Source organism: Hemiscyllium ocellatum, chromosome 31 (assembly GCF_020745735.1).
Source record: "Hemiscyllium ocellatum isolate sHemOce1 chromosome 31, sHemOce1.pat.X.cur, whole genome shotgun sequence".
Lineage (NCBI taxonomy): Eukaryota > Metazoa > Chordata > Chondrichthyes > Orectolobiformes > Hemiscylliidae > Hemiscyllium > Hemiscyllium ocellatum.
The window spans coordinates 1,839,010-1,863,342 of NC_083431.1; the positions used below are offsets into that span (position 1 = coordinate 1,839,010).

Consider the following 24,333-nt stretch of genomic DNA (forward strand, 5'->3'; position numbering starts at 1 on the left):
AATTAAGAGTTATGGGAAAGGCAACAAAATGGATTTAAGAATTATCAAATCAGCCATGATCTCATTGATTGGTGGAACAGACTTGATGAACGGAAGGGCCTACTTTAGCTCCTATACTTTATGATCTCAATATCCCTCAACCAACATCACAATTCGCTTCCTGAACCGTTCTCACATTGCTGATTGTAGGATCTTGCAGTATGTAAATTGGTTGTCATGTTTCTCCACATTACAGCAATGACTTCACTGTGAAAGTACTTCACTGAAGTTGTGTGTTTTGGGATGTCTCAAAGATGTAACAGGCACTGCAGAGTTGCAAGTATGCTTTTTCTTTTAAACCAAAACCAGCAGAAAAGCACGTAGGCCCTTGGATTAACTGCCCTGCTTAATTTAAATCAGCAACACAGAAAAAATTTATTCTGTGCAGTAATCTGTGAAAATTCAAGAGGCCAATAACTATTTAAAATAAAACTTAACAGCTTCATTTCTTAAAGTATAACAATTATTTACAACTCCTTCCTCTAACCTATCTTTTACTTTCCCTTCTATAATATTAGACCAATAAACTCCCGATTAAGATTTACCAAAAATTAAAATTTCAATTCCAGCTAGCTGTCGAATCTTCCCTGTGTATCTTCCTCTGTAGATTTGCTCTCCAGGTCGTTGTTGATGTTTTTTCTCTATGCAAACTCCTTCTCTAGACAGGTACCTCTCAGAGAGGTCTGACTAGTAGCCTATATCTGTTGGTCTTTGGCAATTCTTCCCCCAACTGTTCAATTCTGTTTTGGTTTTATACCCCAATTGCTTTTTATATAATATATTTTTATTAAGAAAAAATAGACTTTTAAATATTACAACAAATACAAAACAATGCAATTCAAAACAGTACAAAAATAGTACAAAACTAAACCCAAATAATAAAAAAAACTCCCCAACCCACCCTCCTGTACAATTGTATGAATATATATAGAAAAGTATAAAATTAAAAAAGAAATTTAAACTAGCTATTTAACTAACTAAATAAATACCTAACAACAAACAAATAAATAGTAATAACTCAGCCCAGCCAAACAAAACACTCATACATTCACAGTTCTTCCTCCCTGGATATTGGACTCATGAAACACAATCGTTACAACCATATAAAAGCTCTTGTTAGTGTGGCAGATAAATCTGTGTCCAGGTATTTCAAAAAGGGTTGCCATGTCTTGTAAAAATTCTCAGTTTTGTGGTGTACCATATTTGTGAGAAAATCCAGGGGAATATGCTCCATAACAATCCTCCGCCAACCCGACAGGCCTGGGGGGGTTTTCTGATATCCAAACTGGCAAGATATTCTTCCTTGCACAGAATGTAAGAATATTGAAAAGTTTTTTTTCTTATGCGTGTCTGCAGGAAATACAATGGGTAGGCCCAAAAGGAGCGAAATAGGGTCGTTCTCCATCCCTACACCTAAAATCCTCTCCATTGCACTCACCACAGCGCTCCAATATGTTTGAAGCCTGTCACAAGACCAAAGACAATGGGTAAGAGTACCCGTGCAGACCTTGCACTTGAGGCATGCTGAAGATACCCCTGGTTTAAATTTTGACAAACGGCCTGGGGCTAAGTGGACCCTGTGGAGAATCTTCAACTGTAAAGCATGGGTCCTATTGCAAATTGATATCTTCCTTGCATTCTCCCAAATATCCTCTCATGTCTCTGAAGAAACTTCAACACCCAGCTCTCTTTCCCACATCTTGCAGAGTGATCAGACTCATCTGAGGTGGCACCCCTCAATTGGTGATATAGAGTACTGCCAGAGAGTGTACTCTTAGCCCTTAGTACTCCTCTTTCTATGTCAGATTTGTAGAGATCAGTCAAAAGTGTGGTCCTTTTTTGAATAAAATCCCTAACTTGAAAAAAACGAAAGAGGTCTCTATGAGGTAACTCGTACTTCCGTACTAACTGATCGAAGGACACCATTACATCTCCCTCAAATAAATCACCCATGCAAGATATACCCCCAGCTGCCCAACGTTTAAATCCTGAATCTATCATAGCCGGTTGAAAACTCAGCATACCCACTAAAGTGTAAACAAAGATGTTTTGCCAATATTACCTTTCCTCTGCCGAATTGCCCTCCATGCTGTAACAGTATTGATGACTATTGGGTTATGGCAATATTCCCTAACTGTCCGCACCTTATCCAAAAACAGCAAACCTGTAAGGGGGCACCTTGCCTGGGAGACTTCGATATCTAGCCATATTGAAAGAGGGTCCCCACAAACCCAATCACTCACGTAGGTCAAAAGTGAGCTTAATTGGTCATTTTTAATGTCCAGAAGGTCTACTCCCACCAATCTGAGAGGCAACTGCAGTTTGGCTAATTTAACGAGGGGCCGTTTACAGTGCCAGATAAAGGAGCTGAACCAACCGTTCAGTCTCCTGAGTGTTTGTTTATTGAAAATCAGGGGGAGCATCCTTTTGGGTATAGCAAACGAGGGAGAATATTCATCTTAAATTGCACTATCCGACCCAACCATGAGGCTGGAAGTGCCTCCCATCTTTGGAGATCTTGTTTAATTTTTTCAAATAATTGAGTAAAATTGGCTTTGAACAGCCAATCCAGAACTGGAGTAATGAATATGCCCAAATACACAAAACCCCCCTGTGACCACCTAAATGGGAATCTATAGTCACTATCAAGAGCCAACTCTTTCGTAAGACCATCCATAGGCATAGCCTCTGATTTAGCAAAATTAATCTTATACCCTGAAAAAGCACCAAACGCATGAATGCATTGTATCAGGCAAGGCACTGAAACTGCTGGATTTGTCAAGAAAATTAGAACATCACCTGCATAAGCGAGATCTTATGTAATTTTGACCCCACTTCTGGAGCTGATATATTGAGATCCCCACGAATGGCCTCTGCCAACGGTTCAATCACCAACGTAAAAAGTAACGGTGAAAGGGGACAGCCCTGCCGGCTGCCCCTAGAAATATTAAAATTGCTTGATCGTACCCCATTGGTAATGACCGCAGCGAGAGGTACACTGTAGAGAACCTTTACCCATCTTATGAAAACTTCGCTCAGACCAAACCGGTCTAGAGTATAGAAAAGGTACGGTCACTCAACTCGGTCAAGTGCCTACGCCACATCTAAAGAAATCACCAATCCCTGTACTGACTGCTGTTGGCATGCTTGAATTACGTTAAGCAGCCTCCTAACGTTATTGGAGGATCTGCGACCCTTTATGAAGCCCGTCTGATCCTCTTTAATATTAGAGGGTAATACAATCTCAGTCTTAATGCAAGAGCCTTAGAGAGGATCTTAAAGTCCACATTTAAGAGTGAGATAGGCCTGTATGAAGCACAGTCTTTCGGATCGTTCCCTTTTTTAAGGATAAGTGAAATATTGGCCTCTCTCAGAGATGATGGGAGACAACCATGACTGTATGAATCATTAAACATATTCAGCATCGGGCCTGACAGTATACTTATAAATTCCTTGTAGAATTCACTGGGAAGTCCATCAGGACCGGGCGCCTTTCCACTCTGAAGTTGCCTCACAGCTTCCTGCACTTCTTGCTCTGATAATGGGGCATTGAGAAAGGACTGTTGTTCGGGAGTCACACCCGGGAGCTTCAGATCTCTAAAAAAGGATTCCATTTTGGCCTGCCCCTCCTCACAATTCTCGGACTGATGTAACTTAGAGTAGAATCTCTGGAATGCCACATTAATCTTTTTAGAATCACGTTAGGTTCCCAGACCCTTCCCTAATTGCTGTAATGGTGTGTGGGGCACTTCTCTTTCTGGCAAGGTATGCTCAGTATTTGCCTGGCTTGTCACCATGCTCATATAACCTTTGCTTTGCAAAATCCAGCTCCTTCTTTGCCGTCTGCGTGAGCACGGAATTTAGTGCAGACTGCAGTACCGTAATCCTCTGTAGTTTGACCAACGAGGGTCTGTCAAAATAGGCCTTCTCGGCTGCCTTCAACCATGCTTCAAGGAGACGTTGCTGCTCACCCTTCTGCCACTTCCTACTTGTGGAATATGAAATAACTAACCCTCTGGCATAAGCTTTGGCAGTTTCCCAGAGAACAGATGAGCTATCAACCGAGCCTATGTTGATGTCTAGGAATGCTCGAAATTCCCTAGAGAAATACTCCACAAACTTGCCGTCCATGAGAATAAAGGGGTCCATTCGCCAGTACCTTGAATCCACTGTAACATCCTTAATTTTAACCATGAGGTACACTGGAGCATGATCAGAGATGGCAATATTACCAATCGTACAGGATGCCACCAGATCCAGGGTTACCGCAGGGGTCAGAAAAAAAATCAATCCTCGTGTGACATCTGTGCGAATTGGAGAAAAACGTGAAATCCCTACCTGTAGGGTGGAGGCACCTCCAGATGTTCACCAACCCTAACCCCCACATAAACCCAATAACTGTTTAGTTTGTGTAGAGGGTGTTGAGGGACCTTTAGGCAACCTGTCTATTGTGGGGTCCATGAGGCAATTTAAATTTTCCCCCTATAATGATGTGCCGAGGCTTGAGACTTATCAGTTTAGAAGAGGATGAGCTGGGGGCAATAAACTTTTAAAATGCTATATTCTTCCCCATTTATCTAGGCTTTAAGAATTACAAACCTCCCGTATGTGTCTTTAACACATTCCAACAATTTAAATGAGAGATTTTTCCTAATCAGTATAGCTACTCCCCTACTTCTGGTATTAAATGATGAAAAATAAACTCGGTCAAAGCCATTCTGCTGTAATTTCAGATGCTCCTTGTCATCCAAATGTGTCTCCTATAACAAAGCATTATCTACCTTCTCCTTTCTAAGACTCAAGAGTACCTTCTTCCTCTTAATTGGTGAGTGACTTCCCTTGATATTCCAGGTATACCATTTAATCAAATCATTAGCCATAATCTTCTGCAATTATGTTTAAATTCCAGAGAGGAGGAACCGGAACCACAAATTGCTGAGCCTTACTGTCACATGATCCACCAAATATAAAAACTTCATAAACTAAAACCACTACATTTAACAAACATATAAAATTATTAAAAATAAAAACAACAAAAAACAGAAAATAAATCAACATATACAGCGCCAATAGCGCTCAGTAGGGGAACTCACCTCCTGCCCGGAGGGGACAACTACCCATCCCGAACTGCCCATAAATAGGTATCTAACCATCTCAACCATCTTCACTTCACCCAGCTAGAGCCGGATCGCAAGCACAAGCTAAAAAGAATAAACACCCCATAGAATATCAATATGAATAAAAAAACATTCTTTTATAAGAAAAAGGGAGAATAAATACCCCTCCCATCCTTTGGTATGTCCTAACTTAGAAATTTGAAATGTACATCTTAACCACCGCCAGACATCGTTTGAACCAAATTATTATCAATAGAAGAAAAAAAAGGATAAAAACAAAGCTCCAACTGGATTTCCTCCATTTCTTTTACAGAATGATAAACGCATACCCAAGCAACAATATTTATACATACTACAATTGTTTAAATTAGGTTAGTTTGTCCACAAAGTCTCTTGCCTTCTCTGATGTGTCAAAGAGATGCGTGGATCCATCTAAAGTTATCCGAAGCACTGCCGGATATCTCGGGGAGTACTGAATCCCAAGCTCCTTCAGTCTTCTCTTGACACCATCATACGATTTTCGTTTCTGGATCACCGCCGCTGAAAAGTCCTGAAAAAACATGATCTTAGACCCCTCATAAATTAGGCCTTTGGATCCTTCCCCAGGAGTCTGGAAGCCTCCATGACTCTCTCCTTAACCCGGAAATGACGGAACAGCACCAGGAAAGGATGAGGGCATTGGCCCAGCCCCGACCTCCGCGCTGCGACCCAGTGAGCCCTCTCTATCTTCAATCCTCACATGCCAGTCTCCAAATCAAGGAAGTTTGGAAGACAATCTTCAACAAATTCCGCAGGCCGCTCACCTTCCTTACCCTCAGGCAGACCGATGATCTGAATGTTTTTTCTCCTGCCCCTGTTTTCAAGATCACCCACTTGGTCACGCAAATTACGAACCTGCGTCTTCGGGGCTTTGATCTCTTCCTTGAATGAACTGGCTTCAGCTTCCACCACTGTGACCCTGTGCTCCACCTCATCCGTCCTCTTCTCCAGGTCTCCCAGCTGCTGCTCATGCTTCTGCAGCATGAGAGAGACTGGAGCCAGCTTCTCTTCAATCTGTTTCCCCAACATCTCGCGAGATTTCGAGAGCTGGTTCCCCAGGTCCTGGAGAGTAATCTGCTCTGAGGCTGCTGCAGGCTGAGCTGCAGATCCGGCCTCAGATGCTCCTCCTCCCTTTTTAGGCATTTCTGGACAGCTGAAAATACAGGTAAGCCAATTGTTAAATGTTTCTTGGGGCTCCACAATCTTTCCAACGCCCCAAGAAATCCTGATGGCCTGGGTTGGGTGGGTTAAAGGACCGTCCTGCTCCTGCTGTGATGCGAAGCTCTGCAGTGTGATCTTCTCAGATCACCGCCATCTTAGATCCCCCCACAATCGTTTTTTAATATTGTCATTATACTAAATTCAAACTTGATTGGAGTTTGAATTTTTTTGGTTATAATTTAAACTGATTGGCCTAATTCAAATTTGTTTTTGTCTCCAGGCAACCAGCTACATTAGCTGCTGGACCATAAGGTTAAATTGTATCTTGTAGAACACTTGGTGCTGTCAGGTAGTTCTGCTAGCTTTCAATTCTCTTAAAGGTACAGTGCACTTCTACACCTTTGTAACAGCAGCGAGACCACATGACCCACCTTGGAAGGAACAGTGTACCTTCTCTTTCAGTAGATCTTAAGTATTGATTCTATGTCTGGAATGAAGCTGGTTTGGTAAAAGTGTTATTGCTGACCCAGTGAGCTGATCGTACCTGACCAGGAGATCTGATACAGCTGGTCTGTGATTTTGTTGCAAAATCGGGATCTGACAAAGTCAACAAATTTCACTTTCTACCTATGAGAGTGGAGGAGGGCATACCTGGAGTAGCACCAGGCATACCTGAAAATGAGGTGTCAACCTGGTGAAGCTACAAATGGGACTGCTTGCATGCCAAACAGTATAAACAGTTGGTCCAACCCACCTCCTATACTTCAGCCCTCAACCCCTTTTTTTCCCTCCCACGAGTGACATGGTCCCCCTTGTCCTCACCCACCCACATCCACATTCAGAGGATTATTAGCCACAATTTCTGCCACCTCCAACAGGATACTACCAGCAGACATACATTTCCCTACCCTCTCTTATCAGCTTTCCACAAGGCCCGTTCCTTCCGGGTCACTGTGATTCATTCCCAATACCCCCAAACACAGCTACATGACACCTTCCCCCGCAATCACAGAAGGTGTAAGATCTGCCCATTTACTATTTCCCTCTTCAGTATCCAAGCGCCCAACCACACCATCCAGGTGAAACACCATTTTACCTACACTTCATTCAATCTAATCTATTGCACTCACTGCTCACAATGTGGCCTCCTCAGCACTGGAGAAGTGAAGTGTAGACTCCGTGACTGGTTCACAGAACACCTGTGTTCTGTCTGCAAAAAGACCCTGAACTCCCAGTTGCCCCTGCCACCTGAACATACCACGCTGTGCCCTAGCTAACATCTCTGTCTGGGCAAGCTGCAGTGCACCAGAGAAGCTCAGCACAAGCTGCAAAAACAGCACCTTGTTTTCCACTTGGGGAGTCTACAACCTGGGCTTGAGGCAGCTTTTCTCATGTCCTTAACCCAACTCCCACACACCAGGCCTTGTTACCACACAGTCTACTATTATACAGTACTATTGTTAGCTACCAATAATCCCCATTAATAGCCATTCACTCTCCTAGGCTGACCATTATCCACTCCTTTGTCTGTCCATTTGTTCTTCTCTCTCTCTTTGGGCCCAATCTCCACCTATCATTTACTCCTTGCTCTCTTTTCCCCAATCTTATCTTTTCATAAAAATCAACCTCTTCCAATTACCATCAGTTCCGAGGAGTGGTCACCGGATCTGAAATGTTAACTCTGGTTTCTCTCCACAGGTGCTGCCAGACTTGCTGAGATTTTCTATCAATTTGTGTTTTTACTTCTGATTTCCAGTGCCTGCAGTTCTTTTGTTTTTTTTATTTAGTATAAGCAGCAAGTGATCAATAGAGCTAAACGATTGCACAATTAACTCATCAGTTCTAAGTTATGCATTTTTGCCACATCAGTCATGGACGGTTGTGGACAACTCAACAACTCACTGAAGGATAGTCTACAGATATCCCCATCCTCAATGATGGAAAAGCCCAGCAAAAGATAAGGCTGAAACTTTCACAGCAATCCTCAGCCAGAAATGCTGAATGGATGATCCATCACGGCCTCCTCCAGTGGTCCCCAGCATTACAGATACTAGTCTTCAGCCTATTTGATTCATTCCACATTATATCAAGTAACAGTTGGAGACACTGGATACTGCAAAGGCTATGGGCCCTGACAACATTCCAACTATAGTAGTGAAGACTTGTGCTCCAGAACCTGCTGCTCACCTAGCCAAGCCTTTTCAGTACAGTTACAACACTGGCAGCTACCTGACAATGTGGAAAATTGTCCAGGTATGTCCCATACACAAAAAGCAGGACAAATCCAACACAACCAATTACTGCCCCATCAGTTCACTCTCAATCATCAGTAAAGTGATGGAAGGTGCTGTAAACAGTGCTATCCAGTAGCACCTACTCAGCAATAATGGGTCAGTGACACTCAGTTTGGGTTCTGCCAGGGCTCAGACGCTGACTTCAATACAGACTTGGTTCAAACATGGGACAGAAGAGCTGAATTTCAGAGGGAGGTGAGCGTGATGGCCCTTGACATCAAGGCTGCACGTGCCATCAAGGAGCCTTAGGAAACCTGAAATTAATGTTGGGGACAATTTCTCTGGATGGCACAAAGGAAAATGATTGTGGTTATTGGAGACCAGTCATCTCAACACCAGGATATTTCTGCAGGGGTTCCTCAAGGTAGTATCTTAGGTCAAACCAATGACCTTCTCTCCATCAGAATGCCAGAATTGAGGATTTTACTGATGATGGTGCAGTGTTTAACACCATTCACAACTCCTCAGATACTAAAGCAGTCAATGTTTAAATGCAATACGATCTGGACAATATCCAGGCTTAGACTGAAAAGTGGAAAGTAACACGATTGCCACACAATGACCTGCTGCAATAAGTATGTGAATAGGAAGGGTTTAGAGGGATTTGGGCCAAGTGCTGGCAAATGGGACGAGATTACGGTAGGATATCTGGTTGGAATTGACAAGTTGAATTGAAGGGTCTCTTTCCATGCTGTACCTCTCTATGGCTGTAAGAGACAATCTAACTACTGTCCCTTGACATTAAATAGTGTTACAATCACAGAATTCCCCACTATCAACATCCTAGAGGTTACTATTGACAAGAATCTCAATTGGACTAGCCAAATAAATACTGTAGTTACTAGGTTAGGAATACTGCAGCGAGGATCTCGCCTTCTAACTCCACAAAGCCCGTCTATCATCCACAAGGCACAAGTAAGGGGTGTGATGGCAGCCACACCAACAACTCTCAAGAAGTTTGACACCGCCCAGGAAAAAGCAATCCACTTAATTTACACCATATCCACAAATAGGCTAGGTGAAAGTAAGTACTGCAGATACTGGAGATTTGAGTCCAGAGTGTGGTGCTGGAAAAGCACAGCAGGTCAGGCAGCATTGGAGGAGCAGGAAAATTGACGTTTCGAGTAAAAGCCCTTCATCAGGAATGAAGCAGGGAGCCTCCAGGGTGGAGAGATAACTGGGAGGGGGATGGAGCTGGGGGGAGGTAGCTGCTTCAGGGCAGAGGAGACAACCTGGGGGTTGCAGTGAGAGAGACGCAGATCTTTGTAGAGAGAGGAGGAGAACTTCTTAGCACCACATTCTGGACCACATTTACAAATGTCCACTCTGTTCACCACAACACTCAGTAGCAGCAGTGTGTACCATCTACAAAATGCACTGCAGAAATTCATCAAAGATTCTCAGGTAGCACCTTCCAAATCCACAACCACTTCCACCTCAAAGGACAAGGGCCGCAGATACATGGGAACCTCTTCAACTGCAAGTTCCCCTGCAAGCCAATCACCATCCTGAGTTGGAAATATATCGCTGTTCCTTTACTGTCGCTGAGTCAAGATCTTTGGACTAGCTCTCTAATGGTATTGCCAATGTACCTACACTCCAAGGACTGCAAAGGTTCAGGAGAGTAGATCTGCACTACCATCTCCAGGGCAACTAGGGATGGGGACAATAAATGCTGACCAAGCCAGCAACTGCCATTTCACATGGCTGAATTTCCCTGAATTCCCAGCGTCTGACTTGCTGTGTAGCCCCAATATTTAGATGGCTAGTCTGGTTCAATTTCTGGTCAACAGTAAGGACTATGATGTTGATGGTGAGGATTCAGTGATGAGCGTGCCATTGAATGTTAAAGGGTGATGGTTAAACCCTCTATTGTTAAAGATAGTCATTACCTATCACTTAAATAGCACAAATGTCACTTGCCATTGAATAGCTGTAAATTGTACTAAACTTTCTTATATTTTGGGAATGGCAGTATCCTGTGCTGTGCAAAAATGTGGCTTGTAACTGTGAGTACATAGGCAGCCTACAGGTTGTCAGTATTGTCATTGAGGTCTCTTCTGAAATCCGGCTTTTTTTTTGTTATCCCAGGAATCGGCCTGAAGGCAAAGTTTTGGAGCCAGTTGGAGTATTTGAGGCTCTCAAGCAACAGGGAAAATATGAAACTGGGCAGGTAAGTGTTTGAGTGGGATTTTAAAGTGACTCTGACCCTGGGGGTGGAAGCTGGAAACAGACCTCTGGTGTTGGCTGGGCAGGGATAGGCGGGTGGTGGGTCGGAAGATCCACACCAAGCCCCAGTCCCTAGATGGAAGGGTGGGCATGGACTCTCTAAGACCAGAAGACATTGGGGTTGAAGTAAGGCCATTCAGCCCATCGAGTCCACTCTACCATTTAATCATGACTGATGGGCATTTCAACTCTACTTACCCAAACTCTCCCAGTAGTCCTGAATTCCTTGTGAGATCAAGAATTTGTCAATCTCTGTCTTGAAGCCATTTAACGTCCCGGCCTCCACTGTACTCCGTGACATTGAATTCCATAGGCCCACCACTTTGGCCTGAAGAAATGTCTCCTCACTTCTGTTTTAAATTGACCCCCTGTAATTCTAAGGTTGTGTCCATGGGTCCTACAGTCCCCGCCTAACGGAAACAATTTCCCAGCATCCACCCTTTCTAAGCCATAAAATGCAGCTTGGCTTGGCCGAGGCTGGAATTGAACCAGGGTCTCTGGCGCTGTAAGGCAGCAGTGCGAACTACTGAGCCACTGTCCCACCCTAAGACCCAGTCCCTTAGATGGTGAGTCCAACCCCCTCTCTGCTTCACTTTCTGGCAGACATTGGCTGCTTGTGTGGCTTTGTACTGAACGAGCTGTTCATGCTCTTTGCTTGATGTTTCGGAGAATGCGAGAAGAGTTTGTTCAAACAAAGCAGATTCTGAGAGTATTTGACAGCATGAATATTGGGATGGGTCTAGAATTACAGCTCACTGACCCAGGTTATGAAGTTCAGCCATTTTGGACTAAGATGAAAAATGTCTTGATTGTGAGAGTTGGGAACTTCTGGAATTCTGTTTGCTCAGAGCGCTAGAAATGTCCAGCCAGAGTATATTCAAGATTGATGTAGTTAGACACAGATGTTTGGAGGAAGTAAGAGTGTAATGTTCATGTTACTGAACCAGTCATCTACAATCCTGGGCTAATATTCAGGGGACAAGAATTAGAATCCTAGCAGAGCAGTTGTTGAAAATTAAATTCAAATTAAAAAATTGAGATTATAAAAGCTTTTCAAATGGCAACTGTGTAACCATTGTAGATAGTTGTAAATATCTATCTGGTTTACTAAAGTTAGGGAATCCTTATCCAGTCTGGCTTGTTTGTGACTCCAGACCCACTGCAATATGGTTGCCTCTTAACTGCCCTATGAAAAGGCCTGTTCAAGGGCAGTTGAGGATGAACAGTAAATGCTGGTCCAGCCAGCAGCACTGACATCCCCTCACACCTGGCAGGAGAGTTGAATTATAAGATTAACTTTGATCATATTGTACAGTAGAGCAGAGCAGAGTAGATTTGAGACCAAAATAGACTCGTCTTTTCATTTGCATTATTGTTGCTCTGGCCTGGATTGTGGCTCTCAGCACTGGCTGTAATGGTGTAGCTTTATTCTGAATTACTGCAGCAGCCTCTGACCTTTTTGTGTCCTCTTCCTATAGCTATTTCTGCACAGTGTGTTTGGTTACCGAGGGATAGTCCTGTTCCCCTGGCATGCCAGGTTATATGACCGAGATGTCGCATCTTGCAGCTCTGACAGGTAAGAGGCTAGGGTCCTCAAAACAGCTTGTTGATGGCAAATATTTTATCTTGCTGATCAATCTTGAGCATTAAAGCTAGTGAGTGGTTTGTCAAGATTCCAATATGATTTTGTGGCTTTCACTGATTCTATTTCTCAGATAAGTTGCCTTTAGTTTAATGTGCAAGAGTTTGGGGAGGGCAGAAAAGCAAGGGATTGGCAGTAGATAATGATGCTCTTTGATGAGCTGGTGTAGACATGATGGGCTGAATTGCCTCCTGCACCATTACATCTGTGATTTGACATTTTAATCATGTACAAAGAGCTAACTTAACTGCCAGGGTTACATTTTTGCGATTATTCAGTGTTTTGAGGAATAGCTCAGTGAGTTTATTTAATTGGCTCGTGCATTCTGGGTTTCAGTTCTGATCTGTATTTGCACAGCTGTTGTGAGCCCTGTTGATGGTAGGTACATCCTAAACAACTATGACATCCCAGATGGTGACTAGCTGTATCAGACCAGGAATATCCCATGTCTAACCATCTTCTGTGCTCAGTTAGTGGCAGGTGCATTGAATAATGCCTGTGTAGTTTCATCATTGCAATGAATATACACTTTCAGCAGGGAGGGAGATAGACAGTGGGGAGTGCATGCTTAAGAAGCTGAGTTAGCAGACAGGGTCCAGTCCACAACCTGTTGGGAAGGGCATGGTGGAGCCCAGTGTGCCCAGCACAAAGTCCAAATGCTGGGTTTGGGAACGGGACTGCCAAGGACTCTATTGAAGGTATGTCCAGTTTGATTGACAGAATAGGGCAGAGTTACTACAACCATTTACAAAGTGGAAACTGAAAGAAAAACCAAAGGTTCTGAGGAAGGGTCACTCGATCAGAAATGTTAACTCTGATTTCTTTTTCACAGATGCTGCCAGACCTGCTGAGCTTTTCCAGCAATTTCTGTTTTTGTTTCTCATTTACATAATGTGAATGGAATGAAGCGGAGTAATTTGTTTTAAAGTTCAAGCTAAATGTTTGCACCAGAAATTTCTCCAATTTGATCATAGTGACTTTCACACAAATCTGGTGAATCCCAAGTGGGATACATAAACAGGATTACTGTTGTTTGAGAGAGTCTATTAGTGATGTCCGAAATCCTGTAAATGAAATTGCATGAATTCTTATCTAAGTTACTTTCATGATGCTTCTCGTTCTTTTGTAATGTTTTCCAATGTTACCCTGACAATTTTCTGCCCTGTTTGCTCAAATCAGTGCTTTAAAGGTATATCCAGGTAACCCCTTGCTGTTTGAAGTGGGAACATGCCGTGTTTTATGCTTATTATTCTCCAGCTTCATGCTGCAAATTAACCTATTGTGTGTCTCTCTCGCAGCAAAACAGAAAACTCAGGAACTCAAGGTTCCAAAGAGGTCAAGGGCAAAACGCACACCTACTACCAGGTGTTGATCGATACCAGGGACTGTCCTCATATAGTAAGTGTGAGCATTGCACACCAGCAATCAGGGAGTGGATGGCTTCATCAGGACGATGCAGTCAGAGATTTTTGTGTGGGAACGTATGCTCTAAAAATGCTGTCAAGCAGGTTTGTGACTCTTTGGGGAACCCCTGAAGGATGGAGAGTTTCCAGAATGTTTTCAGCTGTTTAAAAAAAAATGTCATGATGTGTGGGCTCTAAGTGGAAATGTAGTGTGAGACAGAAGGAAAGGAACAGTTATGAGTATTTTCCTGACATGGTATGTTGTATTTATGTACAAATTACTCCATCATTCTTGAAGTCTCAGCACAGGGAAAGCTACTGATCAGTGGTGCTGAGCCTTACAGAATAGAGTCCGGATTAGTTTACTATCAGCCAATGCTCTGAATGTTTTACACTGTTCTGTATGTCCTCACAAGGACTAGCATAGACCAGTTAAGACTTGAGCCTAGCTCTCTATCTACATGGACTATCTGTTCATGTACCCACTCTGTCTTTAAACAGAGAGACTGATGGTTTGAACAAAATACTGGAAAACAACCAGCATCTCAGGAACTGTAACCTGGGCTGCTTTACAGAAGAGTTTGGGTTGGAGTAGAAGGTCCATATGACTAAGGAGCAGAACTGGACCACTCAGTCCATTGAGGCTACCATTTAGTGAGATCATGATCTTATAATCCTCGACTCTACCTTCCAGCCTTTTCCCATAACCCTTACTGATTAAAAATATGTCACCCTCAGCCTTGTGTATATTTCACAACAGCTCAACAGCCCTCTTTGGAAATGAATTCCACAGCTTCACTACTCTCTGAAAGAAGAAATTCCTCTGCATCTTTGTGTTAAATGAGCGAACCCTTTATTCTGAGATTGTGCTGTCAGGTCTCCACATTGTGCTCTCCACATCTACCCTGCTGAGTCCCCTAAGAATCTTCTAGGTTTCACAAAGGTTGCTTCTCATTCCTCTATACTCTAAAGAACACAGGCCCAACCTACTTAACCTCTCTCCATTAGACGGTCCGTCCAGAGCTGCTATCAGTCTGGTAAACCTTCTCTGGTCTTCATGCTTTGGCAGGAGACCTTATCTTAAGTAAGTCACCCTAAAACTATTCATTATTCCAGTTTGGCCTGACTAATACCTTGTATAGTTTTAACAAAATTGATGGTAGATAAAAATCAGGGTGAGAATTATTGCTTCCAGAGATTTGTAGGAGCTATGGGAATGTGTGAATTGGGGATGAGGAATGCAGCTGGGTGGAAATTAGTTCTTTTTTGAATCCTTTTGCAACATCATACATGAATCAACAAATCAGCAATTCTTGTTTTTCTGTTGTAGCATTCAGCTAATGTTGTACTGGTGTTCATTACCTTTGTGATGCAAACAGCCATAAACCCAGCCACTGTTAACCTCTGTTTAGCACCCCGTGATTGAATGTGTGCTTTTCTGTTGTAGTCTCAAAGGTCACAGACGGAAGCAGTAACCTTTCTCGCTAACCATGATGACAGCAGAGCGCTTTATGCTATTCCAGGTAAATTGCTGTTGTCTTATTTGTGGTGCAAAAGCAGGAAAGCTCTGGGTTTGATCATGGATCTTCTATTGTTGCTATGAAGTTAGTTGAAATCAAGTAGATTGCTTTGGCATCCCTGGAAGGATGAAGGAAAATTGATCAGGCTTTCCATTCCTGTTTGTGCTTTGGGCCCTTGCTAAACATTGAGACAGAATAGCATCCAATTCTAGTGTGACTGACCTCCCAAGCTAAACAAGCTGCAGACCCACATTATTTACTGTCTTGTTTGAGGAGTGGTCACAGAAGAGGCTTCGGAGACCATCTGCTCCTTTGGTGCTGTGAGCCAGTATAGAATCATACCTACATGTCATCTGAAGTTGTTGCCTGTGCCCTGACTTGCATCAAGTCCATTTCATCCATCGCCCCTGTATTGTTTACATTTGTTCGAAGTCCAGCAGTACCTTGATTTTCAAGCTGTTGTATTTTTGTTCTCATATCCTGTCATGACTTTGTTCCTCCCTGGCTCGAGAACTTTCTCCAGCCCAATAATCCTCAGGATACCTGTGCTTATTTCATTCTGGCTGTTGACTTCCCCATTTTAATCACTCCACCATAAGCAATGGTCTGTTCAGCTTCCCAAAATATCCAGATCCTTCCCTAAACCCCTCATTTTTTAAAACTCTTCAAACGCCCTCTTTGGCCAAGCTTTTGGATGTACCTCTTCATTAGGCTCAGTCTAAAATTTTTGTTTGATAATGTTCGTGTGAAGCAGTGTGAGATGTTTTCCTGCATGAACAGCATTGTATCAGTAAGGGTCTTTATGGAGGAAAGAAAGCTGCAAGCACAAGGGATTCTGGTTTGGGAGTAAGATGGAGGTGCTGCTGGAGAGGCTGCACACAGCTTATGAAACCATTACTTGTGTGTAATGCAGTTCCTTAACAAAAGCTTGTAAATGTGTTTGAAAGGTATGAGTGAACATTTCTCTTGTATTAGGTTTAGACTATGTGAGCCATGAAGACATCCTGCCTTACAGCTCCTCAGATAGAAGCCCCATCCAGCATGAGTTATTTGAAAGATTTCTCTCCTATGACCCTTCAAAAGGTATGTCAGAATTCAGTCTCTAAACAAGCTTCTCTCTGCTTTGCTTCTGTGAAGTATTTTGTGTAATTTTACAAGAACCTGCAGTTGTTTGATTTTGTAGACTGTTATTTGTGGGCATCAGACTGAAGATCAGGATGCAGAGCTGAGTATAATTAAGGCCAGAAATGAACTTGAACTGAAAGAGGGGTTTCAGCTTGGCACTGTTTGTAGCAATGCCTGCTATTCTCAGTCCCCACTGAAATGTTGTGGATACAAATCCCACTCTGGAAGTGGAGCAAACATTCTGGTAAGGCCACACTGACAAAGGTTCACTACTGAGGGAGGGCCAGACGGTCCAATGGACAATGCTGTGGGAGCGCCGCACTGTCGGACGGTCAGGGCTGCGGGAGCCCCGCACCATCAGAGGTGCTGTCCTTCAGTGGAGGCTTAAACAATGTCACCGTTGGCCTGCTGTGTAGATCATACAAACCCATGGATTACAACAACCTTGATTTCGAAAAGCTAAAAGTTCACCAGGGTTTCTCTCGAGTGTTGTCTGCAATGGGTCATCAGCATGTTCCCTGGTCCCATCCCAGGAACTCTGGCAGGCTCCTGCTGATGCCGATTGTATACACCCCACCATGGCCCACTCGAGAAATATGGCGTCAGGATTTACTGCAGTGCTTCACACCTAAAGACATCGGCTTAATCAAATTGGAGATGAATTACAAATGGAGCAAGATGGCAGCCTAATGCATTGCGAAATAGAAATATTCAGCATATTGAAGAACTTCTACTGTCTTCAGCTCAAACAAGCAAGTTTTTGTGATGTTTCATTTTTGTAAATAAAACTCATTTGTCAAAAAAATGACCCACTCTCCAAGCATTTTCCTTTCTCGATGAATGTCACTGTCAGCAGACTTATTGGCTGTTTAGTAATCTGTCAGAATGATTCTAGTTAACTGCTAATTAATGGACTCCTGTCATGATTATTTCAATGCTAAGTGCATTGAAGTATTTCTGGGACAATGTTAAGGTAAATATACATTATGAATATAATTTTCCTGCTACTCAAGATGAGGAGCTGTGGTGCTGAACTCTTCCAATTTTAGGTCCCCTTTGTTGTCAGGAAGAGCCCTCTGGGTAGATATAACCACATGCATAGAGGATATCCCTTTATCTTGCTGTAATGTTGTACCTCACCTGCAGTACAGCATTTCTTCAAGAAACTCCAGTAACGTGATATTTTTCCACATGCCACATCAACGATCCTATGAAATAAAAAAAATCCTGGAGCATCTGAGTGGTATCTGTGCAGAAAGTTCACATTTCATTCCCCAATATGATTCAACATTGATTGAGGGAGAAATGCTGACTTTGACCCCTACTGAATTCTTTTGGTCTTTGCAATCCACAGGATTTTTCTGATATACAAAACAGTTAGCACACCGGGGAAATTACATTAGCAGCAGAAGCAGCTTTGGGCTAGGGGAAGAAAATTGGTCCGATCCCATCTCTTGGTCACTAAGAATTGTACAATAGTGCAGCAGAAAGGATTTGCAGGGTATTACAGATATTGATTGTGATCAACTATAATCTTCTCTCTGATCTAATAGCCAACTCACTCATTGAGGAATAGGTACTAGACTGAGGTAAAGAGGCCTCTAGCCTCAGTGAAAATACTCCAGAATTCTGTGCTGCATTATTTCAGCGTTCCCTTTGGCATTGTTGTGGAATTGTTGCTTAACAGACTGACTTACCAGTACTTTATCCAGGGCAATTGAAGGGTAATAAATGGGCTGCTGAACGGTTAGCACTGCTGCCTCACAGCACCAGAGACCCGGGTTCAATTTCAGCCCGGGCGCCTAATAGTGGAGTTTGCATGTTCTCAACATGTCTGTGTGGGTTTCCTCTGGATGATCCCATTTCCTCCCACAGTCCAAAGATGCGCAAGTTAGGTGGATTGGCCATGCTGAATTGCACCTAGTGTCCAGAGATGTACCGGGTCAGTGGTTTAGCCATGGGACATCAGGGACAGCATAGGGGGTGGTGGGTGAGTCTGGATGGGATGCTCCTCGGAGGGTCGGTGTGGACTCAATGGACCAAATGGCCTGCTGCAGAACTGAAAGGATACTATGAAATGCTAGCATTACTAGTAACTCTCAAATTCCACCGAAAAATAAAACATAGTGGGAAAACTTTCTATTGTCCAGTTGGTTTTCAGCATCTGTGTTGGTTTGTCCAAGTGACGTGGATCTGGATTTAAAATGTTGCACTGTTTCACCCAGCAGCCTTGCCATTTGTAGCCAGAGATACGCTCCGTGCTTGGCAGGAGAAGAACCATCCCTGGCTGGAGCTCTCTGATGTACATCGAGAAACAACAGAGAACATCCGGGTTACCGTTATACCCTTCTACATGGGCATGCGGGTAAGAATCTCCAGTTGGCTTGTACCACACGCCAGGATTTCTTTCATGTTGGTGCTAACAATGCTTGATAAAACTTGCTAATGAATTTCAGCTTTCTCCATTTTGCAGTTGTTAATTTTACACAATGCCTCTAAATGGGTTTTGCTGGTAAAAGGTCATGCTAATACAGCTTTTCATTTGGATTCATCCGGACAGAAGTACAATAACACTAACTCTCAAAGAGAACAGAAATGTGTATTGCTTAAGTTTGAGGGTACTGATTGGTTGGTTGAGAAGTGGATGAAATGGATTTTACAAGTGGGAGCAGTGCCCACGCCCCCACCCCCCCCAATTCAGCTCCCTCATGAAATCTTCAATCAGATCTCCCAACTTTTTCAATCTACTGTCATAATGAGGTGCTTCCTCCTTAGAGCTATTCTTGGAAATCATTTCTGCACTTGCTGCAGTATGTTCCCACCCTTCCTATAGTGTGACTCCCAGGACTCTATACACTACTCCAGGTGAGGACTAACAAATGTCTTGTACAAGTTTATGCTGTGTTCCTGTTAATAAAGCTGTGGGCACTGTTTGCTCATTAATTGCTCTCTGTGTCTGCCACGTTCAATGTTCTGTGAACACTGTTTATACTCAAGTCCCTCTTCTGCACTCCTTTAGAATTGCCTGTCCACGTTGTTCTTATTTAAATGTATCACCTCACACTTATGTGTATTGAACATCATCTGCCACCTGCCTGCCTCTTCCACTAACTTGTTTATGTCCTGTTCAAGTTCTATACTTTCCATTTCACTGTTTAGATATTTTCTAATCAATCTTCAGTGATGTTATGACACACCTCTAGAACAGGTGGGACTTGAACCTTGACTTCCTGGATCAGAAATAGGGACACTGCCACTGTGTCATAGTTTACTCACCAACATTTTGTTGTAATTATCCATGTAGCTTAGTATGTGCTGTGGGCATAGTCCAACCTATCCAACAATTGAAATGTTCACTTAAATATTCATGTCTCAGGCCTGTGCTCATTTCTGAAGCGCTGACCCTCCTGCATGGAGGTGACTATTGGGGTTGAAAAATGTGTTGCTGGAAAAGTGCAGCAGGTCAGGCAGCATCTAAGGAGCAGAAGAATCGACGGTTCAGGCATAAGCCCTTCTTCAGGACAACTGGAGTTGCCTTAGAATCATAGACAGGTACAGCACTGAAGGAGACTAGTGTTGACCTTGTTTAGACAGGAAGAGCTTCCGTTGCTAGCATTGCTCAAGTTCCAGATAGCAAAGTAAACAAGGCTGTCCTGCAGGAGCTGGAGGAAGGTGGGTGAGGTATGAACTCTCTCATGTTCGAGGGTGGATGAGGTGCATTAATTAATCGCTGCCACAGAAAGTGCTGGCCTTAGCTCGAGGTCACTCACATGAATAATGCTGTGTTGTTTGGAGGGATAGTGAGTGGAAGCCTGGCTTATTCTTTGGACAACAATGTCTCTAAATTGTGTTGATGTTGCAGTTTGTTTCAGAGTGTATGTTTAGCTGCCTGTCCCTGAGGCTGTAAGGCCTGTGGCTGTTTAACTATTCTATGGATACTTTCACTGTATGTGCAAGTTAACTTTCTAAAGCACCACTGTAACTGGTTTGTACAAATGAATGCTTTCAGTTCAGAGAAAATGCCATTTGCTGCGATGCAGTGAGGGCTCTACGTAACTGTTTCAAACTGTTTTCAAAGATATTGACCTCAAATTCTTACAATATTTAATTTAATTACAGGAAGCACAGAATTCCCATGTGTATTGGGTAAGTATTGCTCACTTTGAACATGATTGACTTTGTTCATATTGCTCGATTAGTTTATTACTGAATGCTGATCAGCTAAGTTAGGAATTGCAGCTGTCCTGTTAGAGGGTTGATGCTGGATGATCACGGGCTTCTCTCCATTTTCTTCTGACCACGTAGTAGAAAGTTGGTATGCAAGGGAGGAATTCCTCTGATTGGGAAGGGATATAGTTTGGAGGAAGAGGAATCTAACTGGGAGTATTGGGTCATCATCCTAAAGCAGGATTCTGCCCCTAATCCTTCATGAAGAGCCCCGGGTAGTGGCTAATGGGTAAGGGAAAATGAGCCCAAGACTCCTGTGTGGAATGGTCCAGTTGCATTTTTGAAGCAGAACAATTATCTATAAATGGTTTCATTATCCCTTTTCCTTTTCCTTGAGGCAACAATGACAAAAGTAGTAAGCACTGCTTCATCTCTCAAATGTGGCAATGTACACACTCCAATCCGAGATCAAACCCTGACTGCTCTATGTGGAGTATACAGCATGGAACCAGACCTTTGGTCCAACTAGTCCACGCTAACCATAATCCCAACATAAACTAGATGCACTTGTCTGTGCTTGACCCATATCCCTCCAAACTGTATGCAGTAACCGAGTGTACCGTGTATTTATAAAGGTATAAGAGTAGCTGGCACAGGTAATTATACTGAAATAACATTTATCCGTGTAGAGGGTTCTGTCTCAATGACCTGGTCTTTGAATCTGATTTTGGTCCATTTTACTGTCTCTCTCCTCAGTGGAGGTACTGTATCCGGTTGGAGAATCTTGGGACAGAAGTTGTTCAGCTTCGGGAAAGGCATTGGAGAATCTTTAGCCTGTCTGGAACCTTGGAGACTGTACGAGGGAGAGGAGTAGTGGGCAGAGTAAGTACCAGTGCAGTGTCACTATATTCACACCACTGTCTTACACTCATTACCTGGCTCCACACTCTGTACAGAGTAGCACACAATCAGAGCTCCAGTTTGAGAATATTTAGGAGTGTTCATCGCAGCAACATCCAAAACCTGGAAAATAGTTTGATGTGACTCCCTAAGCTAACTTGGACTTTAATGTAAAAACAGCAAATGCTGGAGAAACTCAGGTCTAGCAGCATCTATGGAAAGATAAATAGAGTTAACGTTTTGAGTCCAAAGACTGTTTGGAATAGAAAAGTCTTCAGACTCCACATTAACTCTGTTTTTCTCTCTCCACAGATGCTGCCTGCCAGACTTACTCAGTTTTTCTGGCAATTTCTGTTTTATTTTAGATTTCCAGCATTTGTGGCTTTTTGCTTTTATTGAGCTTTAATATAAATGTTGATAAGGAATGGGTATGGAAGGCTTGAGTTGTAAAGCAAGGCTGGGACTCCTTTCACTGGAGCATAGGAGGGAGAGAGGTGATTCGATAGAAGTTTATAAAATAATGAGTGATATAGATAGAGTTGATGGTAGTTGCCTTTTCCCTAAGATGGGGAATTTCGAGATTATGCGGCACATTCTTAAGGTGAGAGGAGAGAGATTTTAAAAAAGACATGAGGCAATTTTTTCCACACAGTGTGGTTCGTGTGGGGCCTGAACTTCCTGAGGAAGTGGTGGATGCAGGTACAGTTAGGACATTTAAAAGACATTTGGGTAAGTTCATGAATAGAAGCAGTTTGGAGGGATATTGTCCAGGAGCAGGCAGGTGGGACTAGTTTAGTTTGGGATTATGTTCAGCATGGTCTGGTTAGACCAGAAGGTCTGTTTCTGTGCTGGATGACTCTATGATTCTAAGTGTAAGGAATCAGGCACTGAACAAGAAACAATCCTCCAATGATAGGATCTACGAACAAATCAACAGGACCCCTATGGGATCACCAATATCAGGACTTATGGCTGAAGTAGTTATGCAGAGGTTAGGACAAACAGCCCTTCCCACAATCCAACCCAAGCTCTGGGTCCACTTTGTGGATGAAACCTTGATCATAACAAAACGCGACAAACTAGAAGAAATCCACGAACACATAAACAACATTCAGACCAGTGTAAAGTTCACCAAAGAGGAAGAGAACAATTACAAAAACAGACTCCTCTTCTTGGACCTCATGGTAGAATGGAAAGCTAACGGAGAGCTCAGACCAGCGTTTCCAGGAGAGCCCAACGCACAGACCAGATACTCGACTACACAAGCAAGCATCCCCACACACCCAAACGGACTGCATCAGGACACTATTCAAATGAGCCCCAACACACTTCAGCACCACGGAGCTATGCAAAACCAAGGAGAAACACCTATACAACGTCTTCAGGAACAATGGCTACCCAATAAGCGCAGTCCGCCGATTCCTGCATAAAGGACCTAAACAGGAAGACACAACATGCCCAGAGACTCGAGCCACCCTACCGTACATCAAAGACATTTCAGAGATGACCACCAGACCACTCCGGCCCCCATGCATCATGGCAGCCCACTAACCTATTACCACACTAAAAACAACCACTCAGGAATTTCGGTTATCCGAACGAGATGAGTGAGCACTATTTTGTTTGGATAATTGATTATTCGGATAATCGATTTTAGCTCAAACAGGGGAAGCCATACTGGTCTAACGCTGCATTCTACCGGAGAATTTATTTAAATCCATAATTTTAATGAATCTGCCATTTAAACCAACTCATCTTTGCAGTCTGCAAATTACAGGTTAAAATGAGAAGAACTAAACCCTTACCAAGAAACCCTTACTCATTCCTGAAGAAGGGCTCATGCCCAAAATGTCAATTCTCCTGCTCCTTGGATGCTGCCTGACCTGCTGCGCTTTTCCAGCAACACAGTTTCAGCTCTGACCCCCAGCATCTGCAGTCCTCACTTTCTCCTTACCAAGAAAACCCAGCTCTAAACAAGGTCCCGAACAGCTTCTACGATCATAAGACCATTTACAGTATCAGTTTCCAGGAACTCCTCTTGTGATAGAAAGATGGAAGCCCCGCCTCGCGCATTAGTTTACATTCTCGGCCTTTTTTTTAAATGAACGCCCTGTAACGTGCCGGGAATACTGTAAAACAGTTACTTTTGCAAAGGGCTGTGTAACAAGCCTTATTTTTAAAAATCCAGTCGCTGAATAGACCATAAGACCTAGGAGTGGAAGTAAGGCCATTCGGCCCATCGAGTCCACTCCGCCATTTAATCATGGCTGATGGGCATTTCAACTCCACTTATCCGCATTCTCCCGGTAGCCCTTAATTCCTTGTGACATCAAGAATCTATCAATCTCTGCCTTGAAGACATTTAGCGTCCCGGCCTCCGCTGCACTCTGCGGCAATGAATTCCACAGGCCCACCACTCTCTGGCTAAAGAAATGTCTCCGCATTTCTGTTCTGAATTGACCCCCTCTAATTCTAAGGCTGTGCCCATGGGTCCTAGTTTCCTCGCCTAACGGAAACAATTTCTTAGCGTCCACCCTTTCCAAGCCATGTATTATCTTGTAAGTTTCTATTAGATCTCTCTTTAATCTTCTAAACTCCAATGAATACAATCCCAGGATCCTCAGCCGTTCCTCGTATGTTAGACCTACCATTCCAGGGATCATCCGTGTGAATCTCCGCTGGACACGTTCCAGTGCC

At 43.2% G+C, this 24,333-nt stretch overlaps 1 protein-coding gene across 4 annotated transcripts in view; it reads left to right on the forward strand.

Annotated features, from left to right (window-relative positions):
• poldip2 (polymerase (DNA-directed), delta interacting protein 2) overlaps positions 1 to 24,333 on the forward strand; it is a 64,771-nt gene that overhangs the window by 1,422 nt on the left and 39,016 nt on the right. For 2 of the 4 annotated variants that reach the window (XM_060848067.1, XM_060848069.1), the window contains exons 2-9: positions 10,742 to 10,823; positions 12,358 to 12,455; positions 13,820 to 13,919; positions 15,372 to 15,447; positions 16,420 to 16,527; positions 18,795 to 18,934; positions 20,689 to 20,715; positions 21,493 to 21,618. In XM_060848067.1, the coding sequence (XP_060704050.1) occupies positions 10,742 to 10,823; positions 12,358 to 12,455; positions 13,820 to 13,919; positions 15,372 to 15,447; positions 16,420 to 16,527; positions 18,795 to 18,934; positions 20,689 to 20,715; positions 21,493 to 21,618 (757 nt within the window). The remainder of the gene's footprint in view (positions 1 to 10,741; positions 10,824 to 12,357; positions 12,456 to 13,819; positions 13,920 to 15,371; positions 15,448 to 16,419; positions 16,528 to 18,794; positions 18,935 to 20,688; positions 20,716 to 21,492; positions 21,619 to 24,333) is intronic. The other 2 variants (XM_060848068.1, XM_060848070.1) reach the window with 1 other exon arrangement.